At 46.0% G+C, this 23293-nt stretch overlaps 1 protein-coding gene across 18 annotated transcripts in view; it reads left to right on the forward strand.

The window, feature by feature from the left end:
- The window catches only part of Cdk5rap2 (CDK5 regulatory subunit associated protein 2), a 193924-nt gene that overhangs the window by 143924 nt on the left and 26707 nt on the right, over positions 1–23293 (forward strand). For 10 of the 18 annotated variants that reach the window (XM_087182824.1, XM_087182819.1, XM_087182813.1 and 7 more), the window contains 8 exons: positions 6107–6155; positions 8858–9030; positions 9446–9520; positions 13624–13743; positions 17492–17608; positions 19599–19788; positions 20719–20843; positions 21848–22096. In XM_087182824.1, coding sequence (XP_087038950.1) covers positions 6107–6155; positions 8858–9030; positions 9446–9520; positions 13624–13743; positions 17492–17608; positions 19599–19788; positions 20719–20843; positions 21848–22096 — 1098 coding nt within the window. The remainder of the gene's footprint in view (positions 1–6106; positions 6156–8857; positions 9031–9445; positions 9521–13623; positions 13744–17491; positions 17609–19598; positions 19789–20718; positions 20844–21847; positions 22097–23293) is intronic. The other 8 variants (XM_087182818.1, XM_087182820.1, XM_087182826.1 and 5 more) reach the window with 3 other exon arrangements.

Consider the following 23293-nt stretch of genomic DNA (forward strand, 5'->3'; position numbering starts at 1 on the left):
CACTATACGCCTGGTGCTCTGCTTCCCTTGCTAGATGACAAGCTCCACACGGCTGCATGCACCTTGTCTGACGTGTTCACTGCTATAGCGCCAGGACGTAAACAATATCTGGGCATAATTGTCACTCGATATGTGTTGTTTGAGACCCTGAATAAATGAGTGAATTAATAGCTGAATCCCATTTATAGGGGGAAGTATGTGGCCCTCTGAGAGGAAGCAACTCATCTGTGATCACTTATGGAATGAATGGGAGAGCTGGAATTTCAAATCAGATTTCTGGGCAAAAATATCTTTCTGTTAGATCTCCTTGTATTCCTGTTGGGCTCATGTGTGTTCTTTGATTGAAACTTTATAGGGACCTTGGAAGTGTGAGGTATTAACCCAGATTTAGTGCTGATGAAGCTGGGGTTCAGGAATGATAGCCTGCATATCAAAACATGTGGGTCTTTCAGTGAAGAATGTAGCCCTGGAGTGGAGCTGGTGGGATTAGGGGTCTGGCTCCCCACCTGTAAGCTTCATACCTTCTGAAACCTCATTCCTTGCCTCAGTTTCTCTACCCATAAACTAAGCATTGTACTACCTAAATCACAGAGCCACTAAGGTCATTAGATAATGGCTCTGAAGCTTTGGCTCAGCGCTCAGCATGTGGCCTTCACGTCCAGAGTGTTTCCTTCCGTTTGTACTTATGTTGAGTTGGGGCTGTACTTGTTTCACCAGTGAGAAACTTAGCCTTAAACAAGGAGACCATGTTACTTACAGGCCCAGGTGAAGGGGTCGAACCAGACTTTGACTGTTTGCCTTTCTTTGTATGTATAGAATAGATGGTCCAAGAGGCTCCACGTATGTTCAGTTTCATTCCAGTTGAGAACGTGGGATAGGTGACCCATCTGGGCCCAAGCCATGCTTTTCCCTGAAGACCTGTTGTAGACAACTTTCTTGGTACTAGTTTCCCAAGGATCTTTAAGGAGCAGGGTATGAGAACGCTTGACTTTTCTCAGCTTTATAGGAATATTCTGTCTTCTGGTCAAGATTTTCCACATAGGCTAGTTTTCATTTTGTTAGTGAGGAGCTAACTGGGTGACTGATAAAACTACATCTTCTAGGCCCAGGGTGTTTCCTTGCTCTCTTTCCTTCCCACAGCCCTCACCCTGGCCAGTGGCAGTGGGCGGCCACAGGGAGAGCATCTTTGGCACCAGCTGGCTCCCACCCCCATCCAGCCACCCCTTGACTGACTTTCAGGCATCATTGACTTTGCCAAACCCCAGGAGAGCCCACCTCTCCCTCCCTGTGGATTCTGGAGGCAGGAGCATTTCAGGCTTAACAGACAGCACAGTCCTCCTACAAAAGACATAAAGTCCCAGGAACTTCACCTCAGCTTCTCTTCTTAGAAAATAAAATGTAACGTGGAGCTGGGTCTTTGTTGGGTGCTATCTAAGGTTTCTGGCTCCTGAGTTAGGAAACAAGCTTGTAAAGAAGTGGTTTTATATTTGTGGCAGTTGCATGGCATGAGTTCTTAAAAGTTTAAATAACGACCTTCTGAAATCAGTACAAAATATTATGATTACTATGGAATAACAGATAAGCAAATACTCCTAACAGTGTGTTACCCTGGAGCTTATATGCCCAGACCTTTAAAATACATGTGTGTATTGCTTGTAGAAATGGGACTGTTTGCAACCTCTCTCTTTGTTCAGTTATAGATCACATTAATATACATTGTGTTAGTGGTCGCAGAGCATTCTTCTGTATAAATGTACTACACTTTGTTTAACCACTGCCCATTAGGTGTATACTTAGGTTGTGTCCAGGTTGGGACTGATATAAAAAGTTACATTGGAATCTTTGTGCATGTCCTTGCTATTTCTTTTATAATATTTAATTGGTAGAACCTAAGAAATAAAGTGATAATGTGGTTGTAAGGAGTAGGGATTCTTCCTTAGCTCCACTAAACTAGGGATTCACTAGGGGCCTAGGACTCTGCAGCATTTTGTGGATATGCACATTTTTCTGTGGTGAGACTCTAACTTTAGATTCTCCAAGAAGGCTGGGACCTGTTGTAGATTAGGAACTGGTATTGTAACTGAGTTTCCCACCGTATGCTGGTTTATGGTGCTTCCCTAGACCAGTGGAGTAAATGCAGAAGACAATATTGTGTCTTCAAAGGATTTTGAGTAAGGCGTGGGAACAGTACAAGGAAGGTTGTGGGAAACTTCCTCAGTGAGTTTACCATGGGTGCCAGTGTCTAGCCACAGGAACAGAAGACAGCTGCTGGGGTCTCTGGCCTTGGCCCTCCTTTGCTGACAGGGATGAACCCAAAGCACTTGTTTCTTCTCAAGGCCTTTCACAGTCTGCCTTTTCTGGGTCTCTCCCTTCCAGTGATGAGGATGCTGGAGAAAACAACTAGGAAATAAGGAATGCTGGTTTTATTGTTTACCCTTTTATGTGTTTACCATTGTTCTCAGCCCACAAGGAACTATTATGAATTCTTCTCATTTGATAGGAGCACAGAGATGAATTAACTTGTTCAGAGTCACACAGGAAGAAGCAGTATCTGAATTCGTTTGCTTCCACAACCTGTTCTCCTAACCGCCGTGCTATCTTCTCACTCTCCCATCAAGTTGGTCGCACGTCAGATGTTTCTGTGGGCCAGGCCTTGGGTTTCCCCACTCTGTGAGTGTTCACCCAGTCCCAGTCCCCTTCTGTAAAAGTGGTCCTCCTCCTCCACTTACAGAGATTCTGCCCATCCATCCGGTACGTTTCTTTGATCACCCCAAGTGGAAGCAGACTCTGGTTCTTTTTCTTCACTGTGTGTTGTTTTCAGCTCACACGTGATAGTCACGTATGATCCTGTGAAGGAGGCCATCGCGAGGGTTTGGGGTGGAAAGAACAGGACTTTTGGAGTCAGATATTTGAGTTTAAACTCCAGCTTTACAGATCATTTGCCCCTTTAAGGGTTATTTTACCTCTATAGAGATAGTAGCATCCATTTTAACAGAGTTGCTTATAAAGATTAAATGAGATTATTTAAAGTGTCTGGTATCCTGCTCAGCAAAGAGGAGGCACCTGAGAGGTGTTACCATGATGACAGGGTAGACATAATGATCCAGGCTTTCAGATCAGATGGAGGATTTTGACTTCTAATCACCCCTGGAATCTGCCCTCCCCAGGGCCCCTTACCTTCTTTCCTTTATAAAGCATTCTTCCTACTTCAAATCATAGCTCTGCTTCACCTTCCCTACATTTTCCCCGATGACCCAGGCTGTCCTTCTACAGTCACCCCACTGTCCCTTGTCCTAGCATTGTCATATACTTGTCTTTTGGGCCCACTGTCTCCGCTCTGGTGTGAACTCATAGAGGGCAGGGTGGCTCCTTATTCATCTGTGGATCCTCAGTGTCTAACCTGGTCACCCGAGAGATCACTGAATGTTCACTTCCAATTCCTCATGAGAGGGAGAGGGAGCAACATTGAGGTCATGTTGGAGATGCCATCTGTGGCATTGGAACTGTGCTCTGTGTGACTGATGAGTGCTGAGCCAAGGGGTATTGTTTTAGGTGAGCACAGTATGTATAGGATGGGTCAGTGTGAGCCTAAAGGTAGGTCAATCAGTCACAAGTCTGTCTTGCATAATAATAGTCTTGTGCTTACATATGAAGTCTCATTTACATATGAAGGGGACAGCTAAATGTTTTTTTATTTGAGAGGATGAAGTCCCCCCACTGCCACAGGTTACACAGCTTTTAGGTGTACCAACAGGATTTGTCTGAGAGATGGGAGCAGCACTTTCATGACGTGCATCCTAAGCCCGACAGATGGTACCCTGTCACCTGTGTGAAGGCATTTCCACCGAGAAAGTCAGTGTATTGGTTGTTATGATCTCCCCACAAATCCCACAATAACCATTTGTCATTTAGTTTTAAACGAACCTTGTTGTAACAGGGGAGCGGGTGGAATACAGTTGCTGTTGAGTTATTACAAGTTCCCCAGTGGGTCTTTTATTTGAAAAAGGGGGATCTCATGCTGCTGGTGGCATGAGGGCACTTCTTTCTGTGGTCATAGGCTTTGTGAGGAATGGAGGAGAGGTCTTTGATGGTTTTAAATGGATTTTATGGTCAGGAGACTTAGCATGTTTAATGCCTAGCCCAAGCCAAGGTTACCGCCCTCTGAAGTTCCTGAGGGAGATGTCCCCCTGGAGAATGGAAGTATATGTGAAGTGGGTGTCGCCTGGCTTCTGCCTGATAGAACACAGATAACTCTTGGGCTCTTTGGAGGGTGGGCTGGGGCAGATGGCCCATCCTTAGGGCCTGTGGGGTCAGAATCACAGGGTCAGTTGAGTAGCCTTGGGGCAAGGATGAGGTGAACATTGCCGACTGGCTTGTTCTTTTAACAGACAGTTGTCCCTGGGACTGGGACTTTCATTCTTGCCCTTGCAATCTGACCCAGTCAAATGTGGATTTCCCCAGGAGAAGGAAGGCAGAGGACAGAAGCACGGAGGCCTGGAGAGTGTCCTCTGTGATAGAGGTCTGCCTCCCTCTGCCTCCTTCCAGGAGACCGGACTGTTTCCACCTCATTTTGGCCAGGATGTGACCTAGAGATTAAAGGCACAGATTTGTGATCCAACTGGCTCTGAGGATACCTCTGCCTCCCTTATTGATCTGTAAACCGCAGCACAGTGAGAGTGAGCATGGATAGAGGGTTGAAACCGTAAACCTCCTACGCTTCCACTCCACTGGAAAATGGAGAGGCTAATACTGTGTGCCTGGGATGGGGCCAAAAGGGAAGAGTGGATGCTAATAAACCACACTTGGCCTAGTGCCTGACTACTTGGGCTCATTTGATTCCTTCCTGGTGGTCACAGTGCCCTGCAGTGGAAGGTGGCTGTCAAGCCCTTGTTATGTATATGCTCTTGGCGCTGATGTGGCGGGCTGGTGGCATGGGGAGGGCCTAGATATCAGTGCCAGCTACTCTGCTAGTTGTAGGCGGGAACCACAGACAGAAAGCAAACATGCAAGCTCTTTTCCTGTACTGTGGTGTTTGAGAAATTTTCCTTTTAGGAGTAGTTTTAAAAATTGTATGTGTGGGTGCAGTTTAATTATAGTCTCATTTTTCAAGTGCAGCTATAGAAGTGTTTGGTTTTTTTTCTTTAGCCATGCGTCAGTTTCTTCAAAGAGCTCATCCTGGTCTGCAATTTCCAGAGTTCTGAAGTATTTTTAAAATAAAGTTGTTAGTCTCTTTGAAATCTGGGCTCATGCTTCCTTTCAAACAACGAATAATGACATGCAGGGATAGAGCGGAGCATCTTTTTGGCCCAACAACATCCTGAGCTTTAGCTTATTTTCTTTTGTCATTTCCTTTAGTAATTTCCCCTGGTGTAGACAGTGTTCTTTCTTTTCCAAATGCACTCAAATACTCCTTTTCCTAGTAATCCTAGTTCTGAGAGTCTTTCCTAAGGAAATAATTTAAATGCAGATAAAGCTGTATGCACAAAGATGTTTATTTCATTTACTTATTAAAGTGAAAATTTGGAGATGACCTAAATATCATATTAAGGAACTGGCAAAAACTGGTACATGTGTGCCTACCATGGAATATTAGTATGGGCATTAAAAAACTCAGGTTTCTAAAGCAAATTTAGTAAAAGAAATACTTAGGATAAAGTACAAACTGAAAGAAATTAAGAAACTGCAGCATCATTTCTGCCCAGGTGCATGGAAGAAACAAGGGAAAGCAGTGGAGTTATGTGTCTGCAGGGGGGAGCAGGAAGAGTGAGCTTTTTTTGATTCTGTTGCCCTTTTCCTACACTGAGCATGTATTCTCTTAATATCAGACTTTTAGAGAAGGAAAAGGAACTGCACCCAGCGATGCCTTTGTGATTGCTTTTTTGATTCAGTGCATCACCTGGAACTAGTGCCAGAGCAGTGATAAAGCAGGAGCCTGTCGTCTGAATTATACTCCTGGTAATCCCACTTTCAATATCCAGAATTGTTATAAGGAGTATTTAAACAAATGGAACAGTGCGCCTCTGCAAATGAATGGGCAAGAAGTTATTAGGGAACACTTTTTAAAAAAAATATTTTCCTTCTTTCTTGACATTATTTCTGCTTCCAGGAAAATCAGCTGGAATGAAACCGAGTCTCCAGAATGAACCAGTAGAGAGGTAAGCATGCAGCATTTGTTAAGAAGATTATCTGGTTTTGGTTTCCTGCAAGATTTTTAAATTTATTCTGGTTGTTCCCTTCCTTTCTATACGTTTTCTGCTTCTTTTAAATGAGGTGTAAATACTTATAGAATTGACAGTGGCCCTCACAAAACCAAGAGTTCACACTGTGTGTCCATTCACGTGGCTCATGGCATTTGCTGGATGGTTTGAACCAGACAACGCATTCCTTCTCTTGGCTTCTGTGTCCCTGCAGGAAAACAATTCTCGACTCCTTACCCTGGCATTGAGCCCTTCTCAGTTGGCCCATCTTCCCTCCCCTTCCCTGCTGCTCACTCCTTTTCCCTTTCACAGTGTTCCCTGTACTTCATCTTATCTGCCTCCTTACTGTTCTGCCCGTGGCTTGCCCGGGCCTCACACTTGGCCTCCCTCCTCCTGTAGTGTGAAGTCACTCCCAGACTCCATTGGAGGGGAAATGAACTTGGCTCTTCCCAGTGCCCTACTTTCCCCCATGTCCCAGGGTCTGTTACACTCACTGAAGCACTGGCCCCTAATTACATTAAGCACCCATCCCGTGGTGTTATAACACTTTCTGCATTCATCTTTCCACTCCCAGACTCCTCAGAGGAGGAAAGGAGCTAACTGGGTATTGGTGTATGTCAGCTACTGCCTTAGGTGCTTCACATTTATTATTTCTGACCCTACAAGGTGAGCATTTTTATTTCCATTTAGGATTAGGAGCCTATGGGTCAGAGTTGCACACTTGCCATTGAGAGGCGCGAGCTAGGACTTGAACTTGAGTCTGTCATACTCCAGTGCTTGTGCTCTTACTGTTATTCTGTGTCGTCTTTTGAGGGCAAAGACCACATGTGATTGTATTCTTTCTCAGCCTGCCTCCATGACCAACTGAAAACTCCTGGGTCTTACCCTCATTGACTTGTTAAAGGCTCTGAGAGCTATTACAGTACTGCTGTGGGGGTACCTTCCTTTTCTTTAGGGATGTGGCCTTTTGGGATCCTAGGGGCAAAATAAAGAAATAGAGATCATTTTTGGATACAGAATTTAAAAAATATTATTAGCATCATGAAGGCTATTGGCAGCATTGCATGGAGCAGAAAGGGAGGTATCACAGTTCACTGGAGGATATTTTAATCAGGGTTTTTATGAATTGAGAAGAAATATTTCTTCTCCCACTGCAGTATCTCAAAGATCCTACCACTATTTCTGCCTTCATACTGACAGATCACACCCCACTGTCAGGCTAGGGAGAGGGCAAGGAAGGGCTCCCCAAGTAAGGTCAGCCTTAGCTGAAGTAGAAAGAATGAGTATAAGGGGCCCAGGGCTGCTGGGAGAGTAACCATTCTGGTGGCAAGGGAAACATGGCCCCTTGGAGCAGGGAGGCCAGAGAGGCACGTTGGGCCCATCGGGCTGGTTCTCAAGTGCTGTGTTAAAAGAGTCCCGGCACTATTCTACAGGAAGAAGGGAGTCTTTGAAGGAGCGGAAGCTGGGGCTAGACATAATCAGATTGACCATTTGGAAGACTAATTTTTTCCTTTGGTGGTTCTGGGGATTAAATCCAGTGTTGCTCTTGCTAAGACAAGCACTGTACCACTGAACCACAGCCCTAGCCCCTGGAAGAATACTGAATCTGGAGAATGGGTTGGATGAAGGCAGTGAACTGCTTTTAGCCCTCCTCAACCAAGGTGTCTCCCCTTTCTATTTCTAACAGACTTGTTTCTTTTCTTTCTCTTCTGCGTTTTTCAGCTGTAGGCTTAGCACTCAAGGGGTCACTCTTAAGCTAATTAAATGGGTGTCCTTGGCACTTTTGCAAGCAGCAGCAAGCCTGTGCATCCATCACACTGTCTGGGCAAAGTTGCATCTGGTGTTTACCTGTTAATGAATGTGTTGCAGCTTTGGAGTCCTTTGCTCTTGTCTGAGCTCATGAATAATGAGACTGTGGCCACTGACAAGAAGTAATAGGAAAGTGGGAGAGAAAAGAGCTTAAATTAAGGAGCTTATCTATAATGGAGATTCACGTGGGCTTTTCACAGCTTTTGGGTTGTTTTTCTTCATAGCTTAGGTGGTCCTCAGGAAATACAGGTTAATAACCACATGATTGCTAGAGTGATGCTGTTGGGAACTGCTTAGGGACCATGAGGCTTTGAGAGTTTTAATTCCATAGGCCATTTCATGGCTTTGGCCCAGATGCACACGTCTTCCTGGGGCTTTGGAGTCAGATGGGCCTAGTTGAGATCTGAGTAGTGAGGTCTTACAAGCTGAGACAGTGGGCTGATTCATGATGAGCCTCAGTTTCCCCATCTCTTAAGAGGAAGCATAGCACTCTTCCTAAAAGGGTATCTGTTGGGACCCAGCAAGATCCAGAGTGTCTGGTCCAGAGCAGGCATTTGGTAAATGGCTCCAGCTACAGCTGACTGTGCCCTCTCTTGGGTGGCTCCCCTATAAGCCAGGTGATGGGGCAGACACAGTCCCCTCGCTTCACCTTCACCCTTGGCTCCACACTAAACTCTGTGGAGCTCTTTTAGTTTTTGGATGTCATTGCCTAGCACTGTAGGGAAATGAGAGAGCTAATTTCAAACATGGGATGGTTACACAGGGAAAGTAACCTTGAGTATCGTGACATTGTGGCCCTGACCTGAGATCTTAGTGTGAGAAATGATGTATCTTTCAATTTAATGGTTCAGGATTGAAGAAGACAACTTCACCTACCAACATATTCTGCCTGAATCTCCTGACTCTTCTGCCTCTCATGTGTTGTCTGATGAGGAAATATCCGAGAAGGCCTCCCTCTCCCGAGATCAGCAGCAAGATAGTGAGACCGAGAAGGTGGAAATGGTAACGAACCATTTTTCTCAAGGTAAGCTAAGCTTTGGTAGGCATCATACTCTGACCAGTTTTAAACCCTAGCCTGCTGCCTTGTCTGGGTAAGCAGAGTGTGGGGACTTTCTCGATGAAAGTTCTGGAGGCCACGGCGGGACATGGAGGGACATCTCTATCGCTGGAGAAAGCCGTGGTGGTGAAAGGGTGGATGGTTGGGAGGAAGCCATTTTTTTAAATGATGCTGTTCTTGCAGGGATAGGCTGGAAAACACTGCACTTGTGTGTCAGTGCAAGTTTGGTTAATTTCCTTTTGTGTCTGTCACCCCTAAGGCAGCATTAGTTTGAAGACACTTCTGCTTTTATTTGTAGATATCCAAGAGCATTCAGCCCCCTCTTCTGATTATTTGGTCTAAGTACAAGTTTGTAATTTCTCTTCTGCTTTGTTTCTCTTAGTGTGGCACTTGGCACATGGGCCAGACCCTTTGTCTTCCTCCGTTCAGGCTACTGTAGCAGAATACCACAGACTAGGTAACTTATGAATGGCAGACATTTGTTTTTTCACAGTTCTGGAGGTTGGAAGTGCAAGATCAAGGTGCTAGGCAGCACGGTTGGGTTCTGGTGAGGGTCCCCTTCCATGTCAGAGGCTGCTGTCTTCTCACTGTCTCCTCACCTAGAGGAAAGTGGGGAAGAGAGCTCTCTGGAGTCTGTCACAAGGGTAGTTAGTGGTCACTGATCCTGCTCATGAAGGTTCCATCCTCACGAGGCACTTTCTGACCCTATCACACTGTGCTAAGGGCTTCAAGACACTGACTTTGGAGACATGGATACTCAGACCACAACACCCTTGTTCTGCCTCTGACCAAGAACTGAGCTGGTAAAATCAGTGTTCCCAATGTTCCCCGGTGCTCCCCTACCCTGTCACCTTTTCTGTATTTGGAATCTTTTTGTTGTTGTTGTTGTTTTTGTTGGTTGGATGGGTTGTTTGTTGTTTTTGGGGGGGATTCTTTTTGAGATGGTCTCACTGTGCAGCTCGGGCTGGCCTTGAACTCACAGTGTGGCCTAGGCTGGCCTCCAATTTGCAGCAGTCGTCCTGCCTCAGCCTCCCGAGTGCTGGGATTACAGGTGTGCGCCACTACACCCCAACTGCACTTGGAATCTTGATTCTTTCCTGTTAGGGTAAAATGTAGGGCTTAGTGTTTGTAATTCAGTATATTTCAAAGAGTCAAGGGATTGGATAGGCCAGACCAGATAGACAGGGGATCAGCAAACTCTTCCTATAGAGGCACGGATAGTAAGTGTTCTAGACTTTGCAGGGTGTGCAGCCTGCATTGCTGTTGCTCAACTCTGCTGTCACAGCACACAGGCAGCCACAGGCAATGTACCTTGGTGGCACAGCCATGTCCAGCTACACTTTGCTTACATACAGAGGAGATGGGCCAGGTTAGGCCCCAGGCTGTAGTTTCCAGGCCTTCAGCAGAGTGTAGCGTCTGGACCTCTCCTGAAGTCTCTGCTTGTGCTCACTCCTTCTTTCCACAGTGTGCCAGCATGGACTGCACAGCACAGAGTGGACAGTGCCCCCTGCCCAAAACTCTCTATTGACACTTGATCTCATAGGTTATGGTTTTCAAAAAATTCGAGCCTTTTTTAAGCAATTAAAAGCATGTAAGAAGAGTCCACCCAATATGTCCCTGAGACCTGAATTGAGCCTTTGCCCCGGGGTGGCTTCTGTGCCTCCCTGGTATGCACAGGCCCAGCCGCGCACAGTAGGTAGACTCAGCTGGAACATGAAGTAGACACCGTTGGTGGGACTTGGGTTAGCCTGCAACCAGGCACCTGCACTGCATTGCTTGGGATTTTTGGATATAACCCTCTGACATTGTTGTAGGGTTCTGATTCCTTGATTTTTCTCATTCATTTTGGGCTCTAGTTCTGCCTTCCCTGAATTTGGGTCAGGCCACAAAATATTTCCCTGTCTCCCTGGTGCCACCTCCTTCTGTGCTGTAAGAATCCAGCATGGAGCTCATTCCCTTTCCAAGGGCCCCCAGACTTCCTCTGAGGCCTTTGTGTGGACTCACTGGAGTGAGGGTTTGTGGGACTAGGAGAAGGGAGTTCCTTCAGAGCAGGACATGTGACCCCCTGTGCGGTGTCAGGCAGGGTCCTCCTCTTCCTCTTGCCTGCCCCCTTTTTCTCCCTTCACTCTGTCCACCTCATTTTATTTCTGATATAGAGCTGTTCAGGCATCTCTGTCTGTTCCTCTAGGGACCTGAGACTTTGGCTCTCCGTGCCCTGAACGGGAATGGTGCTGTGTGCAGCCACCCTAATATACCCACCATTATCTTTTCTTGGTTTGTTTCTGTTAACCTTTTATTCTCTGCTTCTGTTTTTCAGATTCTCTGCATTGTTCATCATATTTATAATCTGTGTAGGGAGATCATTTAGTATTTTTTCTTTCCTCATTTAACATTCTAACATAAGCTTCCTGACGTGTTGTTAGATAATGTCATTTTTAGTGGCTTTAGGATAGTCCACTGAATGGCTAAACTGCAGTTTTCCCTATGTTCCCCTGTTGCTGAACATTAAAGTCATTTCCAGAATTCTCAGTTGTAAACAGTGCTTCAGGGAGTATCTTTGAACATGAAGCTTTTCCCTTATTTGGGGTCATGTTCTTAAGATACATTCTCTAAATTGGAGCTACTAGGTAAAAGATACGGTGTGTTCATGCGTGTGTGGTGATTGCTTCTTTTAGGATTATGGTTTTAAAGAGTGCATTTATCAGAAGGGTTTATTGTAAGAGAGACAGGTATTTCTCTCCCTATTTGTAAAGGCAGTTACAGTATTGTGTTTCCTTCCCCTCATTATGGCTGCATAATTAATAAACAGTGTCCAATTCACCTGGGCATGATTCCTCCAGCCCGAGTGATAGCTCCAGCTCCTGACCAAAGATGCAGTGGAAGGTGGCTGCCTTGATGGCTACAGAGCATTTATGCCCTCAAAGGCAGCAGTGTGTGATATAGTATAAACCAGCAAGGACAGTTGCAGTCCACACTGGTCAGTTGCTGACCGACTCCGGCCTAGCCACTGGGAGAAGACGTCAGGGCAGCGGAGCGGGTATGGGAGGTGCAGTGCTGGGTGCGCCAAGCCTGGGTGGCAGCAGAGCCTTCAGCGCCGTGCTGCAGCGCGCAGTGTGCTCCACCCGTGACTTGCCCCACTTCTGGCACTAACAGGAGATAGCTGAAGGTCTGGGAATTAAGTCCTCTCATAAACATTCAAATTCATGGCAAAATTACTATTTAATTAGGAAAAGATCTGTAACATTGTGCTACTTTTAAATGAAAGCCATTTTGGAGGAATTAAAACTGGGTTATAACATTAGTATAATGTTTTAAAACAAACATTACTAAGACATACTGAGTATACCCTAATTGATGAATTAAAGGCATTAGTTTTGCCTTTGGATACTTAATGTGATTATGTTTTAAACAGTGACTCTAGAAAGCTACCTCTGGATTGAAACTGTGCTTGCCTCTTTCTTTGTTACAGGGAGCTGCAACAGAGGATGAAAAAATAATATGTGCTCATTTTAGGAAATTTAAAATTTGTATCTATCATTAAGTAATATGTTAAAATATAATATAGAATTTTAAAAAGTCTAACATCTCTCACCCTGATATTAACTGCTGTTAATATTTAGGTGTATTTCCTTCTTTTATGCACTTGTCTTTCCTGCCTGTACAACTTTTTACATACTGTGTTGAAAAACGAATTTTGTATCTACTTTAAAATTTAACATACTAACATAATTTTCCATGGTACAATAAAGTTTTCATAACATAATTGTAGTAGTTATGTAATGCTGCATCATAATGGATATACTACAGCTTAACAGTTTTGAGTTATTTTAGTTTTTACTATAACATACAATGCTGCAATGAACATTTTTGTGCATTCTGGCAAATACTTTTCAGTATCTCTAGTGATCTCTTTAAATAGAGTCCTAGAAGTAAAATTATTTGGTAAAAGACATTGGAAAAGAACTTTTCTAAGGCTAATGATATGAATAGCCCCAAAAGGTCATATCCATCTATACTCAGACTAACAGGATGTACTCTTGAGATTACCCTTCTTATTACTAGTCTTACTAGCACTGTTTTGCTTTATTTTTAAGACTTGAATTAATAAGTGATAAATGGATAACATATTCCTTTCAAAAAATTAGTCTTGAAAATATCTGAATTCATTATAGAGGCAGTTTAATCAACTCTCAGGCAATTCAGGCAGACTTGAAAGTGATCTGTTAGTTTCACCATGAGGAAGATTTTAAATTAATATTTGATATTGAGAAGAATAAAAGGGTACATTAGAGTTAGCATTAAAATTGTATGGAATATAATTTTTCCGTGTGATGTAAAATAGCTTCCTCATGGAAGGCTGCAGAGAATCATTACAGAGCTGTGTCTGCAGGCTGTGGGAAGTAGCTTGGCCTCCCCCAGCCTAGGAAAGAATTGCCAGTTGCAGACTATCTTAATACATCCAGTGCTGTTTGGAATTTCAAGATCCCTGCATAATCTATAAATTATTCAATTTGTTGAGGGCTTCAGACTTTAAATTAAAAATGTCCTTCCTTCCTGTAGATTTGCTAATGGAACACATTCAGGAAATTCGAACTTTAAGAAAACGTTTAGAAGAATCTATTAAAACAAATGAGAAGCTACGGAAACAGCTAGAACGGCAAGGGTCTGAATTTGATCAAGGTAAGGAACGACCTTCCCACAGGGCATTGCAAGTCCATGAGTGCTTCCCTGTGACACGCTTGCCTAAATAAGCAGTCTGTGGCCAAGGCAGGTTCTTGATAAATGTTAATTTCTCCATCATTTCTGAAGTCTGCCAGCCTCTGGCATCCTGAATTGTGCTCGGCTCCTCATTGGATTTTGGAGGCTGTCAAGGTAGAGATAGGTGTTTTAGAAGAGCACAAAGCCACATTTTGTGTTTCTGTCAGAAATGGATTGTAAAAGTGTCCACATTTTAGCAATCTGGTAAATCTCACATGTCAATCCAAAGGGCACCAGCATTCCTGCATAGCCACAGTTACCTCTACATGGAATGATCGTCCATGAAAACTAAACGTATTTTTCCCTACAGAAAAACATTCACGTAGTTCAGCAGTTAAAACCTTTGTACTTTACCTGTTAACCCTGCTCCCCTTTCCCTCCTCCCAGCTTTTGTTGCTTTTTTCTGTATCCTTACAGAGATCATTTTAAAAATGCAAATAGAAATATAGCTTCTTATTTTCCTTCTCACTTGCCAAAAGGTAGCAGACTCTGCATCCACTATTGTGGCTTGTTTTTACTCAACAGCATATCGTGGACATCTGGCCCTATTGCTCCAGAGAGTGTCGTCGTTCCTTGAAGCGAGTGTCTGAGAGCAGCATGGGGCACTGGGAAAGGCCTGAGTTGGCCTGGGAGTTCGAGGGCCTATGTGTGGATCCCAGTCCGTGTGCTTTTTAGTTTTGTGACTGGCCATTTTGCCCCACCGACCAGTGGCCATTTAGAGGATAAATGGTGCAGTGTTGCGAGTTGGGCCTTGCTCAGTGCCTCACCATTTGGTAACAGCAGCTTTCCTCATCTTTATTTTCACTTTTAGTTTGTATAACACAACCAGTTTACCATTGCAGAGCTCTGCAGTGTGCAGGGACCCCCAAAGTCATCCCAATTTTAGCAGTGAAATTCCTGAGTTCGACAGATAGTACTTGATGGTGGCCCTGGAGTCCTCGGACCCCTAGTCCACTTTGCATTCCCCTTTAGCCCACAGCAGCCATCGGGGGCATCTTTCCAAAGTACTTGGTGGGCTTCAGTTTGCAGAGTAAACAGCAGTCTCCATCATGCCCTCTCCATCCCTCCCTCCCACTCCCACCTCACCTCACCCCTAGCCTGTACCCTCCCCCTCCCACCTCCAGGGAAATTGATTAATCTGAGTTATTAGGTGTATCAAACAAGGGACAGAAATACACGCCTGGGCCCTTCACATTCACTCTTGGTAATGCCTGAATTAGATTCATTCTGTTCTACATTTTCCCTAGCAAATCCAATTATAGAATTATTTGGGGGCTCAAATGGCCACTGGCTACAATGGAGCAGGCAATTGCTCTAGAGAGTAATTCTGTCTGACAGGAAGGTTTACAAAAAGGCATTCATAAAGTATTTACGCTAGTGGGAAGACATGCTGTTCTCACCATGTTGTCACAGTTTCTGAAAAGACAAAGAAATAAAAGCGGCTCCACCTCTCCCTGCTGTGAAGTGTTCATGTGGGGACTAGGTTTGAAAAAGGCCTGACTTCCTGCAATGTTGAGGTGCAGTATTGTTAGAAACTGCTGTCACGTGCATTTGAGCCTCCAGCTTGTCACTGTTTACCTGAGGTTGCAGTGATGGTGGGGTTCAGAGGAGGTCACTTAGCATCAAAGTGGTCCAGTCCTCACCAGCTTGTGCTTCATGCTTTGGTTTGGACTGTGTCAGGCTCTATTCTTTGACCTGATTATCCCTTTGGAAAGTGACTACCTTAGCTTTCGTCATTGTAGACACCCATAGAATTTTTCCTGCTTATTCAGATGCTTCTTTGGTCCTCTTTTGGCTCTGTCCTAATGTGAATGGTGATATTAATAGAGATGGTCATAGCAGGAACAATAACAATGTAGGTAATTTTTATTGAGTGAACGAAGATTCGGTGAAGTTATGTGATTATGCTGAGGTCTTATAGCTATTACAAAACCAGAGCCATAGTTCAGCCTGGGGCCTCTGATAGTGAAGAATAGAGGAAGATGGTGGAGAGATACATTTATGAATTTAAAAAAATTATATGACATTCTCCTAAGTAGATCATTAGCAGGAGAAAAAGGTAGTGCTGTAGAGTAAGAAGAGTGGGAACTTCTGGGAGAATTGGCCATACCTTGTCTACAAGGAGCTTAAACATTTCAGGTAGTTGGTGTATAGTAGGATGCTTTCAGCTGCAGATAAGAAAATCTGAGTAAAACAGGCATAAACAAGAGGGTTTATGTTTTCTTACATAACAGGAACTCTAGAGGCAAGAAGTCACGAGGCAGGTTTTATGGCTCGGTAACAGTAAGGTTTGGGGCTGGTGTCTGTGATGACTGTGGTAATTATCAGCCTTCCATCCTCTGTAGGAAGTGTCCAAAACATGGGGAGGGAAAGGCTGGGCTTCTTTCTGGCCTTCTGTTTTTAAGGGGTGGAAAATCTTTCCCTGACCCGCAGCAGGCTTCCTTTTGGGTCTTGGTGGCCCGAAGGGGCCCCTGACCATGTTCTCACTTCAAGGTGTCTGGGAGAACAGGGGTCTGGCAGCTTGGTTGTTGTGTAGGGAGTGTTCTCAGTCGGCATGGAGGCTGGGAGGGGAATGTCGGCCTGCTGCATGGAGAAGGCAGCTGCGAATGTGAACATTATAATGGTGTGGATGAGAGAGCTGGGTGTGTGTGTGTGTGTGTGTGTGTGTGTGTGTGTGTGTGTGTGTGTGTGTGTGTGTGTGTGAAGGGAGCTGTCCAGCAGGAGGTGTCATCTGAGCTGGATTTAGGGGAAGGATGAGATTTTAGCGGACAGACAAGAGCTTGGTGAGGTATTTATGGAGGAGAAAGTGACCTCCAACCCAGTCTGTCTAGCTTTAGACTCTAATGTTTACATTACACACTTAGAGGCAGTGAATTTAAGCCAAGAATAGAAAGAGTGTGCCTCTGACGGATGAAGAGGATGGTGAGCATTCTACACAAAGGGAGAGTGTCATTCTGCAGTCAGGAAGGGCTGTGACCACATGGGCAGACATGGCCCAGGCACTCGGGTGTGAGTGGACATGGAGTGGGGTTTGCTACAGTTGGAACTGGCCTGTAGAGATCCCCAGATTCTAGACGGAGAAGTGTGGGCCTTGCATTTAGTTTGTCCCATTGTCTTTTGGGATTGTGTGTAGGATGATAACCCCATTGGCAGAAGCTGGGAGGGAGGTCTAGAGCAAGATGTTAAAGCCTGAACCTTATGGACACAAGAGTTGGTCAGGGTCCAAGGCATTTTGGAGGAAGAATCAGCTATCGGGATGGCCTGATTGGGCAGTGGGGCAAAGAGGAGTTTAGTATGGCTTGCTTGGTGTCAGGTGCTGGCTTGGGTGAGGGATTGTGCTGATACCATCATCTGGGGCATGGAACAGAGGGGAGAGAAAGGTCTGGAGGGGGCCGAGTTACCTCAGGCCGTGTAGGGAGCTGGCTGTAGAGGTTGAGACTGTCTCCCACTCCTCTCACCCTGGCCCAGGTCTCTGCTTTGTTCATCTTTAGGGCAGGTTAAGATATGGGAAGCCCTCTCTTGCCTCCTCGTTTAAGCCCACTCTCAGTTCCCTTTAGGCTCTGGCAATACCTTATGTAGGCCACAGAGGAATTTCCATTGCATGTTTCATTTCCTCGTTGTTAAAATTGCTGTCTAGGAGGTTCCATCCTGTTTATGTGTGTTTTTGTAGGTTCTACAAACATTTTTGCATATGGTTCAGAGCTGCACAATTCTCTGACATCAGAAATACATTTCCTGAGGAAGCAGAACCAGGAGCTCAACATGATGCTAGTGAAGGGGTCCCAAGGTAAGAATGAGAGGAGCCACCTGCAGCCTAGGCCCTGAAGCCTCCGTGTCAGGCAAAGAATGCAAGTGTTGGAATCTGACCAAGTGAGGTTCGAATCCTGTGGCTCAGTGACAGCTTTACTCCGTCTAATTGCCACAAGAGCCTTTTGAGGCACTCTTGTTTTATAGCTGAGAAATCGGCCTCAGAGAGGTTAAGGAATACCTCCTAGGGCTGTTGTGACAATTAATGGAGTAGAGCCCTCAGCAGCATCTCAGCCAGGCCCTCAGTAAATGTTACTGTATCTACTTGTCAGTCATCCCCCATCCAGCCACCTTGCATTCATCTTGGTTCACAGAGGAAGAGAGAAGGGCTGAAAATATATTACTACCAGAATCTCAACCAGGGATTTCCTACACCAGTGAGGTTTATCCAGTATTCCTTCTAAAAATCCCTTCTCTTAATTCCCTCTGTTTGGAGCTGAGCTCCTGAAGAGCTTTCACTTGTGATATCTTTCAGTACTTAAAATGATCCTTGCATCAGGTATTATTAGCTGTCTTTCACAAGTCAGAAGCAGAGACCTGGAGAGCTGCACTGCTGTGTAGTCCCAGGACTAGAAGATATAGAGCTAGAACTTGGACCAGCCTACCCCACTTTTCCTAGAGAATATTGATGCTGATTTGGCTTTAAGGGCCCCAAACTTAGAGCCTCTGCATTCATTCACTCAGCAACATTCCCTGTCTCCTATTCTCCTGTGTCAGAGCTGATGTAGATTCTTAACCAGAAATGGAAGAGCCCTGGTCCCTTCTGTCATGGGGCTCATGGTTTGATGGGAGACATAGCCAAACAACAGGGAGCATGAGGACTGGCCACGATACAGGCAGGTCAGGGAGCTGTGGGACACTGATGCCGGAGGAGCTGGTCTCCATGAGCTGAGTCTAGAAGGGTGTGGGGAAATTAGCCAGGGCCTCTCAGGTTCAGAGGAGCCCTGGCCTTTTAAATGGCAGGAAGAGAGTGGACAAGGCCTAGGGGCAGCTGTGGCTCAGCAGGAATGATGTGCATCTTGACAGGTCTGCCATCTAGGGGCTGGTCTGGAGTCCACACTAGTTTAGAAATTCTCAGGTCATGGTTAGGGTGGAGTCAGAAATCCTGGGCCGAGTCTTGGCTCTGTTGCCTACTGGCCATGTGACCACGGGGAGATGTTAACCTTACCATCCTCAGTTTCCTGTCTGGAAGATGAAGGGGAGCATAGGTTCTACCTCGGAGGGGTGCTGTGCGGATTAAGTAAGAGGTATGTGTGAGGTGTTCATGCAGCACCCGTGGTTAGTGCTGAGACATGGCAGCTGTTACTACCACCAGCACTGCTTATGGCGGGGCCCCCCAGTGTGCTTAGGAGGTCCTGTGCTGAGCCCTTCGCCTCCACACAGTGTGCGTGTGGAAACTGAGGCATGGAGGAGTGAGGAACCTTGCTCAAGGTCAAAGAATTAACGAATGCAGGAGCCACACTTGAACCCTACCACCCTGCTCTGCCTCCAGCACCCTGCTCTGGGCCTCTTTGTCTCCTGGGCCTCTGGGAATATTTTATTACTCATGAGAGATGATGTCCTTGGGCACCTTCTGCACAGCCCTGCTGACCTGGCGGGAGGCTGTGGGCGGCTTGTGATCTCTCTGCCTGTGCTGCTGGAGTCTGGGCCCTGTCTCCTGCCTCTTCCTGTAGTTTCTACCCACTCTGCTCCGTGAAGCTAAAGTAACCAGGTTTGCAAGGCCCATTATTTAATAGAAAATTAAACAGGGCCTTTTCATCCCAGTGACGTTTAATCTACAGCTTTGATGTTGACAGATTTATCTGTCCAAAACGCATAAGATAATTGGAATGCCAAAACCATAAATGCCAGATTAAATCTCATTCTTTTTTGTATTCTTGGAGTGCTTGAGCTGAAGTGCTATATCTGCGTAATAAGGTTGGGAAAAACAAATGGTATACCTTCTCACTGGCGCTTTTTGGTGTTTGTAGATAAACAGAAGGAGAATGAAAAATTGCTGGAGTCTGTCTCCAGGAAGGCTGCGAGTCTGGAGCTCCTTCAGCAAGAGTATGCCAATGTGAAAGGGGAGAACGAGAGGCTGCAGAAGGAAGTCAGCGAGAGAGAGAGACACAACCAGCAGCTGCTCCAGGACGTCCACAGTGGCCACCAGGAGCTGAGCAGGTGGGGCCCGATCTGCCCGCCACAAGCCCAGGAAACATACCAGTCCTGCCCGGTGCCAAGAGGAGGCAGAAGCACTCACGCCCTGTGTGTGGTGGACAGAAAGGATGGGGAGAAAGATCATCCACCGAGGGAGGCGAGGGCGGGGCTGAGGCTTGCCATGTCTTACCTGGGGGTGCCAGGGGAACGAGTGTCACACCTGCCTGGGAAGGTCCTTCTGACAGAAGGCGCAAGTGCCCAAGGCAGAGTGGCTGCCACCGCTGAGCAGGGAGGCCAGCACAGCTGGAGGACAGGGCTGTGGCAGGGGCGGAGGGCAGGGAGGTGGCCGGGTGCTAAATCATGTCATTGGGCCCACTTTGCATTTGTTCCGAGTACCATCAGAAGGTACTAACAGATTCTGAGCAAAAGAATGGCCTTTCCTGATGCTGATGGAGATTTTAAAAGGCCCATTCTTCTGGGTGTCTTGCAGTTTTCCCTCTTAGATTCTGTCTTGCTGAGCATGATTTCAGTTCCTCACATCAGCACTCACGAGTGCCACCCTCCCTCAGAGTGACCGTCCTCACCCTCAGCTGCCAGGGTGTGCAGGGACGTAGCAGGGCCACTGTGTTTGCCGTCAGACAGCCTTGGGCTTAGGCCTGGGCCCTTCTCCAGGGTAAGGGACGGAACTTTGAGTTTGGCTCCCCACATCTCTGCGTGGAGGGTCAGAGAGTACCTACCTTTTTTGGGGCCCGTGGAAGATGACATGAGTGGGTGTATGCAAGGGCTAGGCATGGGGCCACTTGGGAATGGTGGCTGTGTTGGAATTTTTAACTCTGCTTGTCCCATTTTGTTCGAACTCTTCTGGCCGAGGTAACACAGGCCTGTCCTATGGGGTCTGAGTAAGTTGCCCTGGGGTAGAACTAACCTCTCCTCCCATGCTGGGGGCCGTTTCAGAGTGCAGGAGGAGGTGAAGTTGAAGCAGCAGCTGCTGTCACAGAATGACAAGCTGCTCCAGTCCGTCCGAGTAGAGCTGAAGATGTATGAGAAGCTGGATGAGGAGCACAGGAGGCGACAGCAAGGTACCGGGCACCTTATGGTTAGGTCCTTTGTGTCCGGGGCTGTGAGCTTGCCTAGACTGCTGGAGTCAGAAGTGGGAGGGCATGGGCTTCCTAAGCAGCAGTGGGAAATGTTGAAGAAGGAGTAGGATCAGGTGGCAGGACAGCTATGACCCATAGTCTCACTCCTTGGATCCCGGCTGTGTGAGCTTTAGCACATTGCTTCACCCTTTGGGGCTGTTTCTGCCTCTATAAACATGTCTGCTAACATCCACCGTGTGGAGCTGTCATAAAAGTTGAATGAGGTCATTTATTAAAGCATCCTAAGCCAGTACCTGGCATGTATTTGGCATTCAAGAGATAACTTTCATCATAATTTTGCTGCTAGTACATATTTCTGTTTGCCCATTCATCCAGTGAATATTGATGGAGCACCTACCATGTACTGGACATTGCTCTGGGATGGTAGTTGGCTCTGGTTCTGTTTCAAGAGAGATGCCAGATCGGAATGACTCAACTATAAGGTCTAATGTTTCAGAATCAGTTGTGAGGTGTAGTGAGTTTTTTTAAAACTAATTTTCCAGATGGTTTCTCTCTATTGAAAGTTTATCTAGAAAGGGGTCATCTCACAGCTTTCATTTCTCCTCAAGTTGCTTTTCTTATTCTTGTTGTTGTGCCTTTTTAATATACTGTGGCTCTTAAAATCATCCCCTTTCATTCTATAATTCCAGCCCAAATAGATTTTATTACTACTAGACATAATTTCAGGGTTTGGTGTGCAATTTGCTAGGCTTTTATAGCCAGAAGTGAAAATTAATTTCCAGCTCTTATTTAGCCTGTGGAATAGCAGCAATTAAGTCAGCCAATATTTTTGTTTTTAAAGTTGACTTGTTATTTTAAATTGTACCTAGTTCTTAGGAAGGAGGAGGTGGGTGGCGATGGCAATATGAAAACACTATTGAGTTCCTTTGGTGGCTTCCCCCTTGCCTGTGGAAGATGACAAAGCTTCCCTTTGTACATGTCCACAGAGGCCAGAGCAGAAGCATTGGGGGCAGGCTCAAAGGGACAGGATCCTTGCAGTGACCTGCACGGCCTCCTGACAGAGATCCAGGCTTTGCGAACACAGCTGGAAAGGAGCATCGAAACCAACAGCACGCTGAGGAGCAAGCTGGAGGAGCAGCTGGCACAGGGGCCCAAGAAGGTCCAGGAAGGAGCCCTCCCTCTGCCTGCCCAGGCCCTGTCCATCCTCGAGGGGTCCCTTCCTCTAGACAAACATGGTATGGCTTCTGTCTCTCCATACTTTACAGAAAGTCAGCTCTGAGCATCTGTGTGTGACATGTGAGCTTCTAAATGATGCTTCTCCCCTGTGAAGGAGTCTCCATTGACAGCAGACATGCTGTTCCATAGGAGCCAGGGTGCCTGACATGGAGTTGTCACCTCTGGCAGACTGGCATAATCTCTGTCTAGGGAGCTTGGTTTTCTGGGTATGGAATTTGGACTTCCAGCCACCCTTGTCACCTGTGGTCTTGCTCACTCTCATCCATTTAGTCCTGCCCACGTTACTGTCACTCTGACACTCAAGAGCCTTTCCAGTGTTCTTACTGCTTTTAAGAGAACCTGCATCTCTTACTCTGGCTTTTAGCATCATGCGGGATCTAGAAAACCGCCTCATGGAAGCGGGGGTCTGTTTTGTTTTCTTGCAGGCTTTTCTAGCCCTGGAGAGGCTATGGAGGGAGCAGAGGGAGGATAAGACACTCCTGCCACACAACCACTTGGGCCTAGAAGAAACGAAACCGTCAAGTGGTCAGGCTCAGCGCAGTTGGTTGGACCATCCCCTTTGCTCTGTGGAATTAAATCTCAGAGAAGGGATGGGGCTTTCCCAAAGTGACACTGCAGGCAGGCGACAGAGCTGAAGCTAGACACCATTTCAGCTCAAGTCCAGTGCTGTTCCTGGTCCCTGCCTGACCTCTGGAGCCTCAGTGTCCAGGGACTGTCATCCTGATGCCCACAGTGCGGTGTGTGTGTGTGTGTCCTGCAGGACAAGAAGCGGCAACATGCTTTGTAAATAATGCTCTACAGTTTGTACTCATCTTTACTCGGATTGAGGATTAGGTCTGTTGTCTTCAATTAATTTGCAGCACTAGGGATCAGACCCCAGGGACTTGTGCATGCTAGACAAGTGCTCTACTGCTGAGTCATGCCCCCAGCCCCTGCAGCTTTTAGTTTAAAAACACAGATCTTTAAAGAAGCACCCAGTCAGTCTGCTTTGCTACTTGCAGTGATTGGTTCATTGATTTCTCTTTGATAAAGATTTTAAAATTTAACCCAGAAGATGATGCAAAAAGATGAAAAAAAAGTAAAGGGAAAAAATCCTTTGTGATGCTACACAATGATCATTTATTTTTCACCTTTGCATATTTCTCTTCTTTCATTAATTAAGAACAGCTTGACTTTATATTGGTCAGCTTGGTTGT

Source organism: Heterocephalus glaber, unplaced genomic scaffold (genome assembly GCF_053883595.1).
Source record: "Heterocephalus glaber isolate CG9 unplaced genomic scaffold, H.glaber_assembly_v1.0 deba00001479, whole genome shotgun sequence".
Classification (NCBI taxonomy): domain Eukaryota; kingdom Metazoa; phylum Chordata; class Mammalia; order Rodentia; family Bathyergidae; genus Heterocephalus; species Heterocephalus glaber.